Below are 15,591 nucleotides of genomic sequence, written 5' to 3' on the forward strand. Positions count from 1 at the left end.
GGAAGCAGTTTGTAAAGAAAATGTGTTTAGAATTTTTCATCAGTTTGTTTACATGGGATTTTGGGCTCCTAAAATGTTGACGTTTCAGGAGACTGAAGAACATCTGCAGCGAGGCAGGTGAAAACCTGCAAAGCATTTTTCACATGATATTTTGCCAACGTATAGTGCAAAAATGTCTAGTGGAAGTCTTCCCCAACAGCCATATGGTCAACTGGATTAAAGACAAGGTTTGGAGCTTGGAGGGATTGAGTTCTTTTCTGACAACTGGCCTTGATAATACGTTGCACTTTATTTCATAACTAAAAATAATGCATGTAGGTATACTTCTGACAAATGGAAGCACTGAGAGGTCAAGTGACTTGCCCAAGATCTCAGCAAGTTATTGTCAGAACCGAGATTAGAAAGGCCTCTTGACTTCTAGGCAATGCCCCATAACCAAATTATTTAACAGCTTTTAAACTTAGTTTCCCTACCACTAAAATGGGGACAATACATTCAGTTTGCAAAGCTCTGTAAATAGAAAGTTTTGTTAAGGACAGACAGAGAAGACAACATGTCCTGGCTCCTAGGTCTGCACTTCTTTCACTAGACCTGAGTTGGGAGCAGCGACTGGTCAGAACTCATCATAGAAGGGGTGAATAAAATAGTATAACTCGACCTATTCCAGCCCAGCTCTGCAAACGTACTCCTTTGTCTGTGGAGAAAACAGCAGGTGTGTCCCTGAAAGTTGCCTGCCTTACTGTGCTGCTCCAAAAGTGGCTCCCAATGTAGCCAGTTCTGGGAAAGTTCTGGCACAGTCTTCTCTTTTTCTTCCTGTAACATAGAGCTGGGCTGCGAGAACACACAAAGCCCACTGGAGCCACCAGTTGACTCCCAGACCCCTGCCCTGAGCAGCCTGGAGCCTTCTGGTGAGTAAAGAAATGGGAGAGGGGGATTGCAGGCCACAAAATAATAAAAGAGCAAACAAAAAAAGGAGAAAAAATAACCAGAGACACAAAGAGCATCTTGTGTACAACTGAGTTCTGAGCATGTATTTATCAGTTCATGGAGCTTCCATGCTCTGCAAGCCCAGTAATTCCAGAGAGGGAGGGTGAGCAGCAGATGTAGCTGGGCATGGTATGAGGAGATACAAATAAGGCGATGGTGGGCATCCACCCTCCAGTATGTCACACTTTAGGGCAAGATGACTCCAACAACAAAAGGTTGCAAGGCACTCTGCTAGCCCCTGGTGGCTTTTGGTGGCACCACCTCCTTCTTGTCCTCCTCCTCAGGCAGCTTTTTCAGGGTTCAGCAAGTGTGGGACTGAACTAGTTCCAAAAGGAAATGCTTAACTAAGTATGAGAGAGTGAAATTTTAGATAGTATATTACAATCATTCTTACCTGACCTAACAAAACCAGTACTGCTAAAAGATTCATATGGGCTTGAGGAGCCACGGATTGGGACAACTTTTTATAGTTTTTCCAGGCTACCACACCAACTTGATTATGAAAGATTTTCTGTTGTCAGTCCATATTAGTAACAATAATTTTAATTTGTTTATGCTCTTGCCCCAGATTCCTTTGGGTCACCCTTTTATGACAGACATTTCTACTAAAATGGACCGATTATGACCTTTTTTTCATTTCTCAAGGTTCAGTTCCTTCCTGTACTTTCTGTGATCTCTTGCTATGTGCAATCAGTTATGCTACAGAAAGCTTCTACAGAGAGGATTTTTCTAAAGGTACACCTGCAAGGATTTGTTTTCCAAACCTAGGAAGGCAGCACCTGCACCTAAATGGAATCATCTGAGAAAAACTCCCCTGAGGGACTCTCCTTTAATCCTACAGAGTTTTCTGTAGAATAGAATGATCTGTGTCCATGTGAATCAGAAGTGGTATTATGTTAACTTCATTGTTAATTCTGTTTACTCTCAGGTTTTTGTGACATTCTCTCACTGTTGTTCTATATAGCACCAGTGCAGCTCTGCCAGGGCCAGCAATAAGTGGAAGTGCAAGAGCTGACTGGCTGCTGGCTACCATTTTGACCATCAGGTCATCTAACTCTGTCCAGAGGAAGTCAAGAGATGATGTTGGAACTCTTATATTGCTATCACCAATGCTATGCTCTTAGGAAAAAAACTTCAGTATAAACAAGGCCAAAGGGTAATTGAGTCAGAGTCTCAGGAGTCATGCTAATCTCCTCCACCCAGCTAACAGTTCACATATGTGTTCATATTGGCCCCAACTCAGGAAAGCACTTCTATTCAGAACAGCACATATCTATGCATAAACTTAAGCACATGAGTAAATGTTTTCCAGAATTAGGGCCATAGGTCATGTTAAACTAGAAATGTGCCCAAATGATGAAATTTAGACTATAAGTTTGAAGTCCTCCCTCCAAAGTTTTGGTATGTTAGAATCTAGGGTTTTGGTTTAAATCATTAGTGAGTCAGAGGCCAGCTGCAAAAGTTCAGATTTTGAACCGCTCTGAGTCCAGGGGTGTTTGGATGCAGAATTTTAATTAAGACCCTTTATGTAAATCCACAAGAAAACTTTATTCAGTTTTCATAGCAATTATAAAATTAAAGACAAATTGCAAGTGGCTGTCAGTTCATGCCACATCTTGTTGATAGGAATTCATTAACTCTAGTTTTAGGGAGGATTTGAGCTTTCAAGTGCCTAATCTCATTTCTTCTGGTGATTCTCCCTCCCCCCTCTCCCCCTTGTTTATCTGAGAATTTTATTTGCTGTATGTTCTCCTGATTTTATGGTGCAGTATTAATATTGAGGAAAATTTGGATATATTTAAGCTAGCTCTAAAATGTTGTAAATAATGCCTTTGTGGGCTTTCCACATCAGTATCCCCATTATCTTTTCCATTTCAGTGAATTATGAAGGAGAAATATTGGCTGCAAAAGGAACATCCTTTTCATGCACTTTGTAAGATTATTTTCAGGTAGAATTATACGTACTAAAATGTCTGTTTTTTCAAGTGGAGGCCTTCTCAGAGGGTTTTAGACTTTGATTAAATAAATGCCCTAGGCAATGATTTAATTAAAAAAAAAGGAAGTGACAACACTCAGGTAGGAGGAGTGTTGAAAATGGGAAATGACTGAAACTATCCTGCCACAAAAGTGTAAATAAGAATTTGCAAGGATTTAAAAAATGTCCAAAATCTCAGAAAGAACTCAATAATTTTAGGCCTGAAGTCATGTGGTCAGTTTGCTAGATTAGACCACGAAGGGTTTTTTGGGTACTGTAGTACAATCCAGTGAAGAAAAATAATAGGTCCCATCTTTCAAAGTGATTTATCATGTGAGTAATGGCTGCGTGATTGGACCATTGATAATTTTCATTTCCAAGCTTTCAGATGGTAGTCGTAATTTTGCAGAAAATGGATGTAATTGGAGACAAAGTAGAGGAGCCCAGTGGTAGAGTGGCAGATCCTATGGTGATGAGTTTTTTTGATGTGTGTAATAATAATTTTGTTAGCTCAGAATTCAGTGTTCTTTGAGCAATAATGTAAATATATTTTGTTGTATTTAATGTTTTCATATGCTTAGTGTTGGCCTTGGGATTTTTGTAGTCTCTGTTTTTTCTTTCAATAACTAAGATGTGAAATATCCTGTTTTTAAAAAAGTAGGGGAGGAAGTTTTCTGTATTCATGTTCACACTTGGAAGTCTTCAGCATCAATTTTTCAACTACAGCTGATTAACTCTCACTTAAAACAGGCTTTCTTCGTTTGTAATTTTTAAAAATTTCCAATGTATCAGTTTAACACTGCTGCTTTCTGTTTGGTTGGGCCTGCTGAACAATATACATATCTTCACTGAAACAGATCAATCTGAATCTAGCAAGTATTGATTATCCCTGCAAAGCAATAAATGAAAGGGTGCCTGGGGCATTTTAAGGGAAGTTTTTGTTGGTTTTCATTATTGGGATTTTCTTAACCATGCCCAGCAGGTATTAGTATTCAGCAGCACCTGCTGTTTCGTTTCATGCTTCCATCTGCTTTCCCTTCTGCACACGTATGTTACTGTTAGTATTATCCTTTGAGCTCCTCTCAGTGTTTATCTGATCTCTTTAGTTATTACTTCTCTTGGCATTTTGATCAGCATTTATATTAATAGTGAGTGCTTTTTTCAGTGATAAATCATTTGTTCCCCAAACAGGAGAGGATTAAAATGGCAGACAAAACTGCTTTTCCAAAGAATCTTTAAAATTAAATTATAGCAATTTAGAGATATGACGTGGTGTATTGTGGGTGTGGAGCAGCAGCTAGTTTATTTGGTTTGCTTTGTAAGAACTTCCACTTTCTGTATATTTTAGAGTATAATACAGAATTCTGGGTGTAAATGAAACGTTGTGATTTGTTTTTAAATGAGATTCCTACCAGAAGAGAGTTATAGCGCTCTTAAGCATTTATAGATGGCAACCTGAAACAAAACGTAAAGGTTTGGGAATTTAAAAAATTGTTTCATCTCCTTGCAAATATTAAGCTTTCTTGCATTCTTTATGTTGGTATTGCGGGATGTGAGATGCTCTTACAAAACTTGATGGTCCTAGGAAATTTAGGCTAGGTGATAATTTGCCCCACCTGCAAAGACTTTTGTCAGAAGGCAGATGCTTAATATGATAAGTATTGCAACTTCCAAAGGTTGAGACCTATGCACTACATACCTAGGTCTGACAATTTTCTTGTTTGCTTTCATAAATTTTCTAATAGCAATGAAATACTCCAAACAGAAAATGGCTAGTAAATATTGAGCTGTATGGTTTAAAGTTACTCATCATTCAGCATTTTGATTTAATACCAATGAGACCAAACTGTTATTACCTAAAAATGCACGTTGTGTTGTTATGTTGATTCATTATCAATGTTTCATTTGGGTTGTCTGGCCCAAAATATATGTGATCTCTGCAATGTCCTCATCTGACTGCTGATATTTTCTTCCATTGACCTCGCTTTCATCTCATCTTTGATAGTCCTCAAAGTAACAGACAGCAGTAGAGGTTATTTGAAGTGGAAAGGAAGGTCCAGGTTGAGAGCAACGTGAGGAATTAATTTGTAAACACCACCTTTCCTCACCCAACCACACAAAGCATTAGTAGTCATAGTCCTTTTCAGTTCACCTGGGACCCTAGAAGCTTTACAAATCTGGGGAAGCAACAAAGGATTAGTTTATAATTGCCTGTCAAAGAATAACTAAGTAAGTACAAAAATAAAAATAATGTGGCCACAAAATAATAGGCTCCTCCCTATTTTAGACCACCACTCTTCTGACAGAAAATCTCCTGCTAATTAGAAACAAGATTAAATAGCTGCCTCAGGTGTTTTTTTCTTAAAGGTCACCTAACTTAGACTTAGTTAGACGTTAAGTAGATGAGAGTTTCAGGGATTGGGCCATCTACCAACAACGTGTTGTTGCCCACACTGACAATTTAACTATGGAGCTCATAAGCAAGAGCATTCCAGGTAGAATAACAGAAATGTAGGGCTGGAAGTGACCTCAAGAAGTTATCAAGTCCAGCCCACTGTGCTGAGGCTGGACAAAGTAAACCTCCTAGACCATTCCTGACAGGTGTTTGTCCAACCTATTCTTAAAAAACCCCAATGATGGGGATTCCACAGCCTCCCTTGGAAACCTATTCTAGTGCTTAACTATCCTTATAGTTAGAATTTATTTTCCTAATCACTAACCTAAATTTCCCTTGCTGCAGATTAAGCCATTACTTCTTGCCCTGACTTAAGTAAACACTGAAAACAGTTGATCATCATCCTCTTTGTAACAATCCTTAACTTATTTGAAGACTGTTATCAGGTCCCCCCTCAGTCTTCTTTTCTTGAGACTAAACATTCCCAGTTTTTTTTAACTTTTCCTCACAGGTCAGGTTTTCTAAACCTTTCATCATTTTTGTTGTTCTTCTTTGGACTCTCTCCAGTTTGTCCACATCTTCCCTAAAGCTTGGCACTCAGAATTCGACACAGTAATCCAGGTGAGGCCTCACCAGTGCTGAGAGAGTGGGACAATTAGCTCCCATGTCTTACATATGCCATTTCTGTTGATACACTCCAGAATGTTACTAATCTTTTTTACATCTGCATCACTTTGTTGACTCATATTCAGTTTGTGATCCACCATAACCCCTAGATCCTTTTCAGCAATTCTCCGCATAACCAGTTATTCCACATTTGTAGTTGTGCATTTGATTTTTCCTTCCTACGTGTAATACTTTGCATTTGTCTCTATTGAATCGTGTTGACTTCAGACCAATTATCCTATTTGTCCGGTTGAATTCTAATCCTGCCCTCTAAAGTGCTTGCACCCCCTCCCAGCGTGGTGTCCTCTGCAAATTTTTTAAGCGTACTCACCATTCCATTGTCCATGTCATTAAAATATTGAATAGTACCAGACCCAGGACTGGCCCCTGTACACCCCTTTAGATATGCCCTGCCAGTTTCACAGCAAACCATTGATAATTACTCTTTGAGTACAGTCTTTCAACCAATTATGAACCCACCTCATAGTAATTTCATCTGGACTGCATTTCCATTGTTGACTTATGAGACTGTCATGTGGGACTATGTCAAAAGCCTTACTGAAATCATGATATATCATATCTACTGCTTCCCTCCTATTGAGCAGAGCAGTTACCCTGTCAAAGAAGGAAATTAGGTTGGTTTGGCATAGCTTGTTCTTGACAAATAGATACTGGCTATTCCTTATAACCCTATTATTCTCTAGATGCTTACAAATAGCTTGTTTAATAATTTGTTCCAGTATCTTTCCATGTATCAAAGTTAGACTAATTGGTCTATAATTCTTTGTGTCCTCTCTGTTCCCCTTTTTAAACATAGGTGTTATGTTTGCCCATCTCCAGTCTTCTTGGACCTCACCCATCCTCCACGAGTTCTCAAAGACTAAGGGTTCTGAGATTGCTTCAGCTAGTTCCTTAAGTACCCCAGGATGAATTCATCAGGCCCAGATGATTTATCTCAACATTCTTTAGTCTGTTCTTTCACTGTTTTGGCTTGTGTTCCTTCCCCCTTATTGTTAATATTAATTGTGTTAAATATCTGGTCACCATTAACCTTTTTAGTGAAGACTGTAGCAAAGTAAGCATTAAATACCTCAGCCTTCTTGACATCATTAGTTATGAGCTTCTTCCCTGCTAAGTAGAGGGCCTACACTTTCCTTTGTCTTTCTTTTGCTCCTAATGTATTTATAAAAGGTGTAACTCATTCTGTGCCTTAGCCTTTCTGATTTTGTCTCTGTATAACCACAGAACTGCTGTGGTGAGGCATGGGAAGAGATGTGGTTTCACAGAGTGACCAACAGCACTTTGCTTTCCACCTGGAAGCAAAAATAGAAGTTCACTGCCTAGAGCAAAATTGTAACATGTTCCAACTGAAGTTCCCCATTTAGTAAATAGGAAGCCACGTATATACTAACTGATGCTTCTGATTCTTCTTCAGGAGCAGTCCCAAGTTCTGTAATCTGATGTGGAGGTGACTAAGGGATAGATAACTGTGTAGAGAGGCCCAGATCAGAGTGGCAAAGCCACAGAATCCAAGAATCAGGCACATTCTCAACAAAGAAAGAAGTTGCTATCTCTCTCGTTTTCTCCAGATGCTTCCATTTACATGCCAGCATTACTTTAAGGATATTTTGAATGACTGTTCATGGGAGATCCTACTTTGGCTAGGTACTGGGAAGGCAAAGAGATTACAAAGTCTAGATTTGAAGTGGGGAAGAAAAAGTACAGCTGAGTATATTTATTAGCATACAGGTAACAATAGATGAAAACATCTCAGACCTAATTTTTAAAAGTAGGAGCCTAAAGTCGACATTGTTGGATGCTATTGGGATGCTCAGCACCTTTGAAAATGAAGCAGGTGACTAAATATGGAGTTAGGAACTCCTATTTTTAACAATCTTGACCCTCGTGATCTTCCTCAAATACACATTACACAGCAAAAAAAATTGAACTCTCATGATCCTATAGGGGGTAATCATTAATGATGATGAATGACTGCTCATTACCATCCCCATGGCCATCTGTAAGAACCAGTAGACCCACTAAAAGGGCGTCCTGCTATGTTCTACAGGCAAGGAAGCAACTCCCCATGGGAGTTTTGACGCTGACTTCAGCCAGTATTTCACCCTATGTGTTTTGTACATTCTAAGTGTGGCTGATGTTATATGTTTTGATTATATAACTCTGCCCTGTGTTTCAAGTGTGTGCTCCAAATAAAGCTGTAAATAGAAGTCAGAAAAGGTTAATTGATTTAAAAGTATGTGGACTGGAGTAGTAATGCTTTAGCTGAAGAGGCTGCATAATCCCCACATTCATGTTATTTGGGAAGTAATTACAGGGTTTGTAATCTTCAACCAGTTTGATCACAGCTTTTATTCACGGTACTTTATAATGAGTATATAGATCATAAATAACATTTGAAAGATATGAGGTTATGCAGAGATAATTGCACCTCTGAATTACGTTGGCACAGAGCCAAAGGCCAAGTACCTTCTACCATCCCTTTTGAATTGTATGGCTTCACTTTATGAAATGTATGATTGCTTTCATAGAATGTTTTCATTACTCCAGAAGGGCAAATTAAAGTTAATAAATGCAGCTCCAGCAGATTACCAGTCCATGTGACTATTTTGTATTTTCTGAATTCCTCTTGGCCAGTCTAATTCTTTGATGTGTGTATGTGTGTGTGTGTATATATACATATACATATATGGTGTATCTACCATTTTGAAAGTTTTTACCACTGTGAGAGGGATTTCCCATAGGTTGAATATACCAGCAGAATGAGCCAAACAGGGCAAAACTTTAAACGTAATCCCGGTAGCAATCCTTGCGGCTAATCTCATTCATTACAAAAAAGATTTTCAAGTGAATAGCATGTTCAGGTCACAAAGAATACCAGAAATAATTATATTTTGTTTTGTGCAACAGCATAAGAACACCATTCCTGCTGTAGGGAACCTGCAGTTTCGGCTGTTTCTGGTTCTTCATATGACAGTCCACACTAGAGAGCAGAATTCACTATGTTAATGGGAAGCAAAGGGTTATCTTAAAGTACTTCATTCAGGGGTCATATTGCAATGGGGAAAGTGATATCGTCGCAAGCTCTACCCACAAACCTAGCTCCATCCACTCATGATAGCTATATGAGATGCCACTTGCAGTAGATTGTGCAGAACTTCATAATTGTTCCTCTTATAATGCTTTTCTTTTATCTTTGCTCTGCAGTAAAACTGTTAACAAAGTTGATATTATCTAGCGGCATTCTTTGGTAAATATGTTTTGGAATTTGTTGATCTTCTATCCTAATAATATGTATGAATGTATGAAATACTGTAAATATACAGTAAGTTAATATCATTTTTAATGTTACACAGACTGCTATCTAATCATTTTTATCAAAGAAAGAAGGCAATAAATCATGAAACACTAATATTTTCTCGTTAGGTCATTGACATGCCTGAACACAATCCTGGAGATATGGGTGGAACAATGAGACTGGGCAAAAGGAGGACTGTTTTCAAGACAGAAGACTCTGTCCTAAGTAAGTTACTTCTTGCCTGTTTCATTTTCTTCTCATGATAAAAATAGCATGTGACTTATATTTAAAGGCCTAAATGGACTGTGTCAGACATGTTTTTGTGGTGGCATTCATTGCCTTTCCTGACGCACCATGCTGTCAATATTTAAAATGTTTCCTACCCTGAAAAGCAATTAAACAAATAGCATTTTTTATTCATCTGATTAGTTCCTGGGGTGCATCTTTTTAGTATCTATAAACAATATTTACTAAAACAGATTAACTGCCCTCTCTCCCAGTTTGAAGTGAATCACCCACTATCAGAGAGGCATTGGTGGTGCAGATACACAGCTTTACTCGCTCTCTGTCCCACTTTCACTTCTCTCCTCCACGCACCAGATAAAATAGTTGCTGTGAGGGGAGCTGGCACAGACCAGTGGCTCTGCAGACAGCAGTGGGAAGAAAGGAAGCTCAGCACTCCAGGCTGGGTTCAACGTCTTAGTTCCCCAGCAGTGCTCCTATCTCCAGAAGGGTGTGATCCCCTAGATGGTCCCATGCTGCCAGATTCTTTACAAGGGCACAGGTATTCCTCACTGAACAGTACAGGCTGCTGCTGCCTCTCTCTCTCTCTCATTTTTGAAGACACACCAAGGTACACTCAGCAGGAGCTAGGACTTCCAAGCAAGGAAAGTGGGAGGGTCAGCCAAGAAGGCCATAAAGACTCCCCAAATAAAATATTGCAGTTTTATTTTTTAAATTAAGTTCCGTTCATTATGCACGCTGATCCTCACTTTTTTTTAGAATTTCATCGGTGGTTCCAGCCCCTTTTTAAACTGTGGACTGTGATGATCATCCTTGTTTCTTGAGGCAATAACCCTCTCTATTTTTATGTTCATCTTACGAGGAACACAAAGAGAGGAAAACAAATATTGAGTCCAGATCAACCCTCAGATTCTCACATGCAGCGCCCTCTGAAGCCAGTGGGAGTGGGTGATTGGAATTCTGAGGGTAGAGCTTGAGCCATAATGAGTAGAGAGATTTGTCAGATATACCTCTGCCCATAGGGTGTGCCAGAAAAAAGGTCACATGGTAGCTAGTGAAACTAGTGGAACTAGAACTAATAAACTGGAACTAATAAACAGAATTAGTTATTCATAAATTCAATGTAATCAATCGTTGCCCTTCATGGAATAACAGTCCATTTTTTTTTTTTTTTTAACTAATGGGAGTTTATATCATCAAGATCCATAGCACTAGAAAAAGAAGCTGCTTTGATCTCCAGTAATGCTTAGCAAATGTTATTTTGTCCAGCCTGGCATGTCACAGCCAACACCAAACCTAATATTTTTACTGCCTTGGAAGCTGAAACACTCTTGAATGAATGCTAGCCAACATGCTCTGCATCCATCCCCAATGTTCTGAATGCGGATTTAATCCCATCATGTTAATTCTAGCCAGAATTCTAGGGCAAACAGGCACTGCTTATCTTCTCTCATCTGATATGTTCCTTCTGATTAACTGAGAGGATGGGTGTCGGCGTGAACTTCCAAAGTCCACTGCTAGAGGACTCAGTGAAAGCATAGTGCTTATCCTCCTCCTTTCTTACTTTTACATAGCAGGTGAAAAAAAAAGAGGTGGTGAATAAATGCCCAAACTACACAGGGAATTTGAATTCTTGCCTAAGTGCTTCATTCTATTTAGCAGACAGGAGCTTCAGCTATCTCTTAATGTGTCCGTCACACAAAGACATTAAGCAAACTAATGGGCCATTTTTTTCAGAATATTAAATATTCTGTGCTATAAGTAACATTCCATTCGGACAATACAAAAAATACTAATACCTTATTTTCCCCCAACTAATTTTGTATCCAGATACATTATAAAGTCCCCAATAACATATGTGAGATTCCTTGTTGATGAAGTGGGATTAGTCAGGAACAAAAGAATACTACCTAAGAGAAATCTTTGTATTTATGATATCCATTATTTTTGGAGATTCATTTTTGGCCAAGGCCTATGTTACAAAGAGTCATGGTTATACTGTCCCTTGAAGCCATCTCTTTAACAAAACCTTCCTGAGATGAATGTACTAACTGAAGTGTAACGTTTTCTCCTCTATTTTAGAGAATATTTTAAAATATATATCAGTGTAAGACACTGGCTTGTAGTTAAGATACAATGGAGTGTCTGGATTTTTTATTTTCCTGGGAACCAGATATAGTTGAATTAAGATTTTGAGACAATTCACCTTCTGCTCTGCCTCTCCTATAAACTTCCAGTACAGCTGAAGAGGTCAGAATATCATTTGTAAAACTCCTGGAAATCCATCTTCTTCAGGTGATTATTGGTTATTGGATTAGTGAGTTTCTCCTAAAAGAAATATGTGCTACCGATTATATAATAGTGATGGGAGTACCTTCATACTAAATTAAAAGACAGAACTTTACTTCACAAAGATTACTTGACTGTTTTTAATATGAATTTAAGCAATCTAACATTGCTTTCTTTCACTTATCCATTTTAAAATATTGCTGATGACATTTCTAGAAAGCAGTTCAAGAGAAGAACTGATATGACAATTGAATGAAAACAGTATTTTCTATAAAGTGTTTAGTTATGAAGACAAAAACTCAAAAAAAAAAAAAAAAAGAAAGAAAATTGGACCCCTTGGCTAGGCCCTAACCCTAGTTCGAGGGCCTCTGCTGGGCTAGAGTTAGGGATGGAGCCAGCAGGCGGTCTCTGGGCTAAGGTTGGGGCTGACAGAAATCTAGAGTTAGGGTTAGGGTTGGGACTGGCTAACATGGGGTCCCTGGGTTGAGGTTGGGGCAAGGGCCAGCAGAGGCCTTCAGATTAGGTTTGAAGCCAGTCGGGGACCCCAGGCAAGGATTAGGGTTGGGATTGGCAAAGGCTCCAGGAGTACGGTTATGGTCAGGGCCAGTAGAAGCCAATGGGCTAAGGATAAAATTGGGGCATGCATAGGCCATCAGGTTGTGGCCAACGAAGGCTAGGGTAATGGTTGGGGCCACCATGCAGCCCCCAGGTAAGGGTTGGTTCTGGCGGATAGCCTTTGGCTAGTGTTAGGATTTGGGGCAGCCTCATGCTAGGGTTTGGTTTGAGACTAACAGAGGCCCTCAGGCCAGGGTTAGAGTTGGGGGCAGAAGAGCAGCTCCATGCTTGGCTGGCAGGCAGCCCTGGGCTAGGGTTGGGGTTGGGGCTGGCAGAGGCCCCCGGGTTTAAGTTAAAGTTGGCAGGTAGCCCTGGGCTAGTGTTATGGTTGGAGAGGGCAGTGGGTTCTGGGCTAGGGTTGTTGTTGGGGCCAGCAAGCGTGTCTATACTGCAGCTAGGAGTGAGACTGCCAACCCGGATGCACAGACTCACAGTACCAGGGCTCCAGCTAGCATGCTAACATAGCAGTGTGGACGTTGCAGCTCGGGTGGAGATTTGGGCTGGCCACGTGAGCTGAGACCCAGGGGGTAGATGGGCTCTACACTGCTATTTTTAGCACACTAGCTTGAGCTCCTCTAGTGTGAGGGTCTACTTGGGCTGGGAGGCCCTCTCTGAGCTGCAGTGTAGACATATTCCATGGGGCCCTGGGTTTGGGTTAGGGTTGAGGCCCCAACTATAACCCTAGCGCTGGTCAGTCTGCTGACTCCAGACTTAACGACATCTCAAGAACCTCTGCCAATCCTATGTGCAGCGCTACATGAGAGCCTCTGCTGGCCTGCATGCTAACCCTGCGGCCACATGCTGGACCCAGCCTTAACACCAGCACTGGGGAACTTACCACGCTGAAACCAAATCTTAGCCCAGAAATCCTTGCGAGTCCCAACCCTAACCCTAACCCCAACATGGGGCCCCCTCCTATCAAAAGCCATAATCCTAGTTGAAGGACACAGGTCGGCCCCAACCTTAGCCACAGCCCTGGGCGACCTGTCAAATCCAAACATAAACTTAGCCTAGAACTTCTTGCTGGGCCCAACCCTACCTGTAGCATAGGGGTGCCTCCTGGCCTAAAGCTTGATACTAGACTGGGACTGCCTGTTTGCCCCAGCCCTAATCTTAGTACTGAAACCTCTGCTAACCCTAACCTTAGCTAGGAGGCCTTTGCTGGCCCCAGCCCTAACAATAGCCCAGGGACCTCTGCTGATCCAAAAGCTAACCCAACCTGGGGCCCCCTACTAGCCTCCTGAACCTTAGTCCAGAACCCTCAGCCAACTCTAACCATAACCCAAGCCTAGCATGCCCTGCCAGCCCTACATTTACATTGAGGGCACCTGCTAGCTCTATCCTTAACCCTATCCAGGGGCCATCTACCAGCTTGAAGCATAACCCTTAGCCCAGGGCCACCTGCCAGCCCCAAAACCAACCTAGCCCGGGATTCACTGCCAACCCCAAACCTGTTTGATGGGGGAAGATCAAGCAGCCTATATTGCCCTAAATAAAGGCCAGAGACTATGAGAGGGTCAAGGGAGCCATCCTAGATTGAGTTGGTCTCCACCAATAAATGGCGACAAAAATTCCAAGGCACGAGGAGGCTAGGGGTGGTGCAGCCCCAGTCATTTGCCCAAAAGTTGATGGATTGTGCTGAGGCCAAATTGTGGGGAGATAATGGATGCTCTGGGGTTGGAACAGTTCCTTCAGTGCCTCCCCAAGTATGTACAGTTGTGTGTTAGATGGCATCAACCTGGCACTTTGGACGCATCGCTAAGATTGAGAGAAGGGTTAACAGAGGCAGACCTCATTAGGAGAGAGGGCCAACCTCATAGAGGACCAGAATTCAGAAGGATGTTTAGGGCACCCACAACAGCCAGAAGTGTGGAGAGAAGGAAGGAAGGAAGAAGGAAGATCCCAGAAAAGCTCTGGCCAGGGCTCAACCCATGACAAATTTTCAGTGTAGGTATCAGGTATGAAAAGGGACTACCCATACATGAAATGTAGGTTTGCTAAGTTTTGTGGCTGTGCCAGGATTGGAAGGAAGGAAAAAAGGAAAGAAATTGTCTATCTTCCAGCAATGGTGAGAAGGAAATGTCAAAAGAGTCCTGGTAGACACAGTTCTCCTGATAGACAGGGCCTCCAGTTGCTCCCTGATCTAGCAGGAGTTGGTCAACCCCCATACTGGTTCCAGAGGCAAGTATGAGAAGAGCGTGTGTTCATGGAAATAAAAAGTGCTGCCTTATGGCAGAGATACCCCTGGAAATCCAGAGGAGGAAACTGAAAGCAAGCTGGGGTAATGGACAGATTGCCCCACCCAGATGTGTTGGGTACCAACTGGAGCCCCTTTTCCCATTAGGAAAAAAAGGTGATGTTGAAAGCTGCAGGTGTGGAAACAGAAAACCTGAGTGGGAGGAAATGGAGCCCTACAGCCAGGGAAAAAACAAACTAGAAGGGCATTTTTAGAAACCCCTAGACAACAGACCCTAACTCAGTGAAATAGGAGGTAAAGAGAGTCCCCCAAGAAACTGAGTGGGCGGGGATAGGAATTAAGGAAGTAGGAATGGTGGAGAAAGACAACCAGAGTCCTTAGTAGAGGTCAGGGGACCCCTGGTGTTTCCCATGCTGCAGCAGATTCAGATATACTTGCTCCATTATCATCCTGTTCATCGTTTCTGCCTGTGGCGTTCATCTGGGATATGAACTTGCAGGAAGTATCCTTTTGACTTTTTCAGATGATCTGTAATTGGCAGGAAATGAAAGTGCAGTATGTGTGCCCATTTAAAAGAAAACCTGCTTTTGGAGATGATGGCTTTTTGACAGTGAGCTGAATGGACTAGGTGACACCAGATAGGATGTGGGTACATGCTTCATCATGTACAGTCTTTTCCTGTTGCTCTACCGCAGTTGTTACGTGTTCCTTATCATCTGCTGATGGAAAGGTTAATGTTAGAGTGCAACAATGTGTTGTAAATCGGTGTCATCATTCTGAGTGGCTTGGGTGGCCAGATGTGTCAAAGGAGTGCAGAAAGCTTTGATCATCTGTACTGGAGAAGGCAATCCTGCTCCCACTCCCGATACATCACAACTAGAATGGGAGTGTGGAGGTTTTTAAAGGTT

At 41.3% G+C, this 15,591-nt stretch overlaps 1 protein-coding gene across 5 annotated transcripts in view; it reads left to right on the plus strand.

The window, feature by feature from the left end:
* The window catches only part of CTPS2 (CTP synthase 2), a 131,911-nt gene that overhangs the window by 90,928 nt on the left and 25,392 nt on the right, over positions 1–15,591 (plus strand). For all 5 annotated transcript variants that reach the window (XM_067566101.1, XM_067566102.1, XM_067566099.1 and 2 more), the window contains one exon: positions 9,468–9,564. In XM_067566101.1, the coding sequence (XP_067422202.1) occupies positions 9,468–9,564 (97 nt within the window). The remainder of the gene's footprint in view (positions 1–9,467; positions 9,565–15,591) is intronic.

The sequence above is a fragment of the Emydura macquarii genome, unplaced genomic scaffold, assembly GCF_026122565.2.
Source record: "Emydura macquarii macquarii isolate MOO-44397 ecotype Brisbane River unplaced genomic scaffold, CSIRO-AGI_Emac_v2 contig_2734, whole genome shotgun sequence".
NCBI lineage: Eukaryota > Metazoa > Chordata > Testudines > Chelidae > Emydura > Emydura macquarii.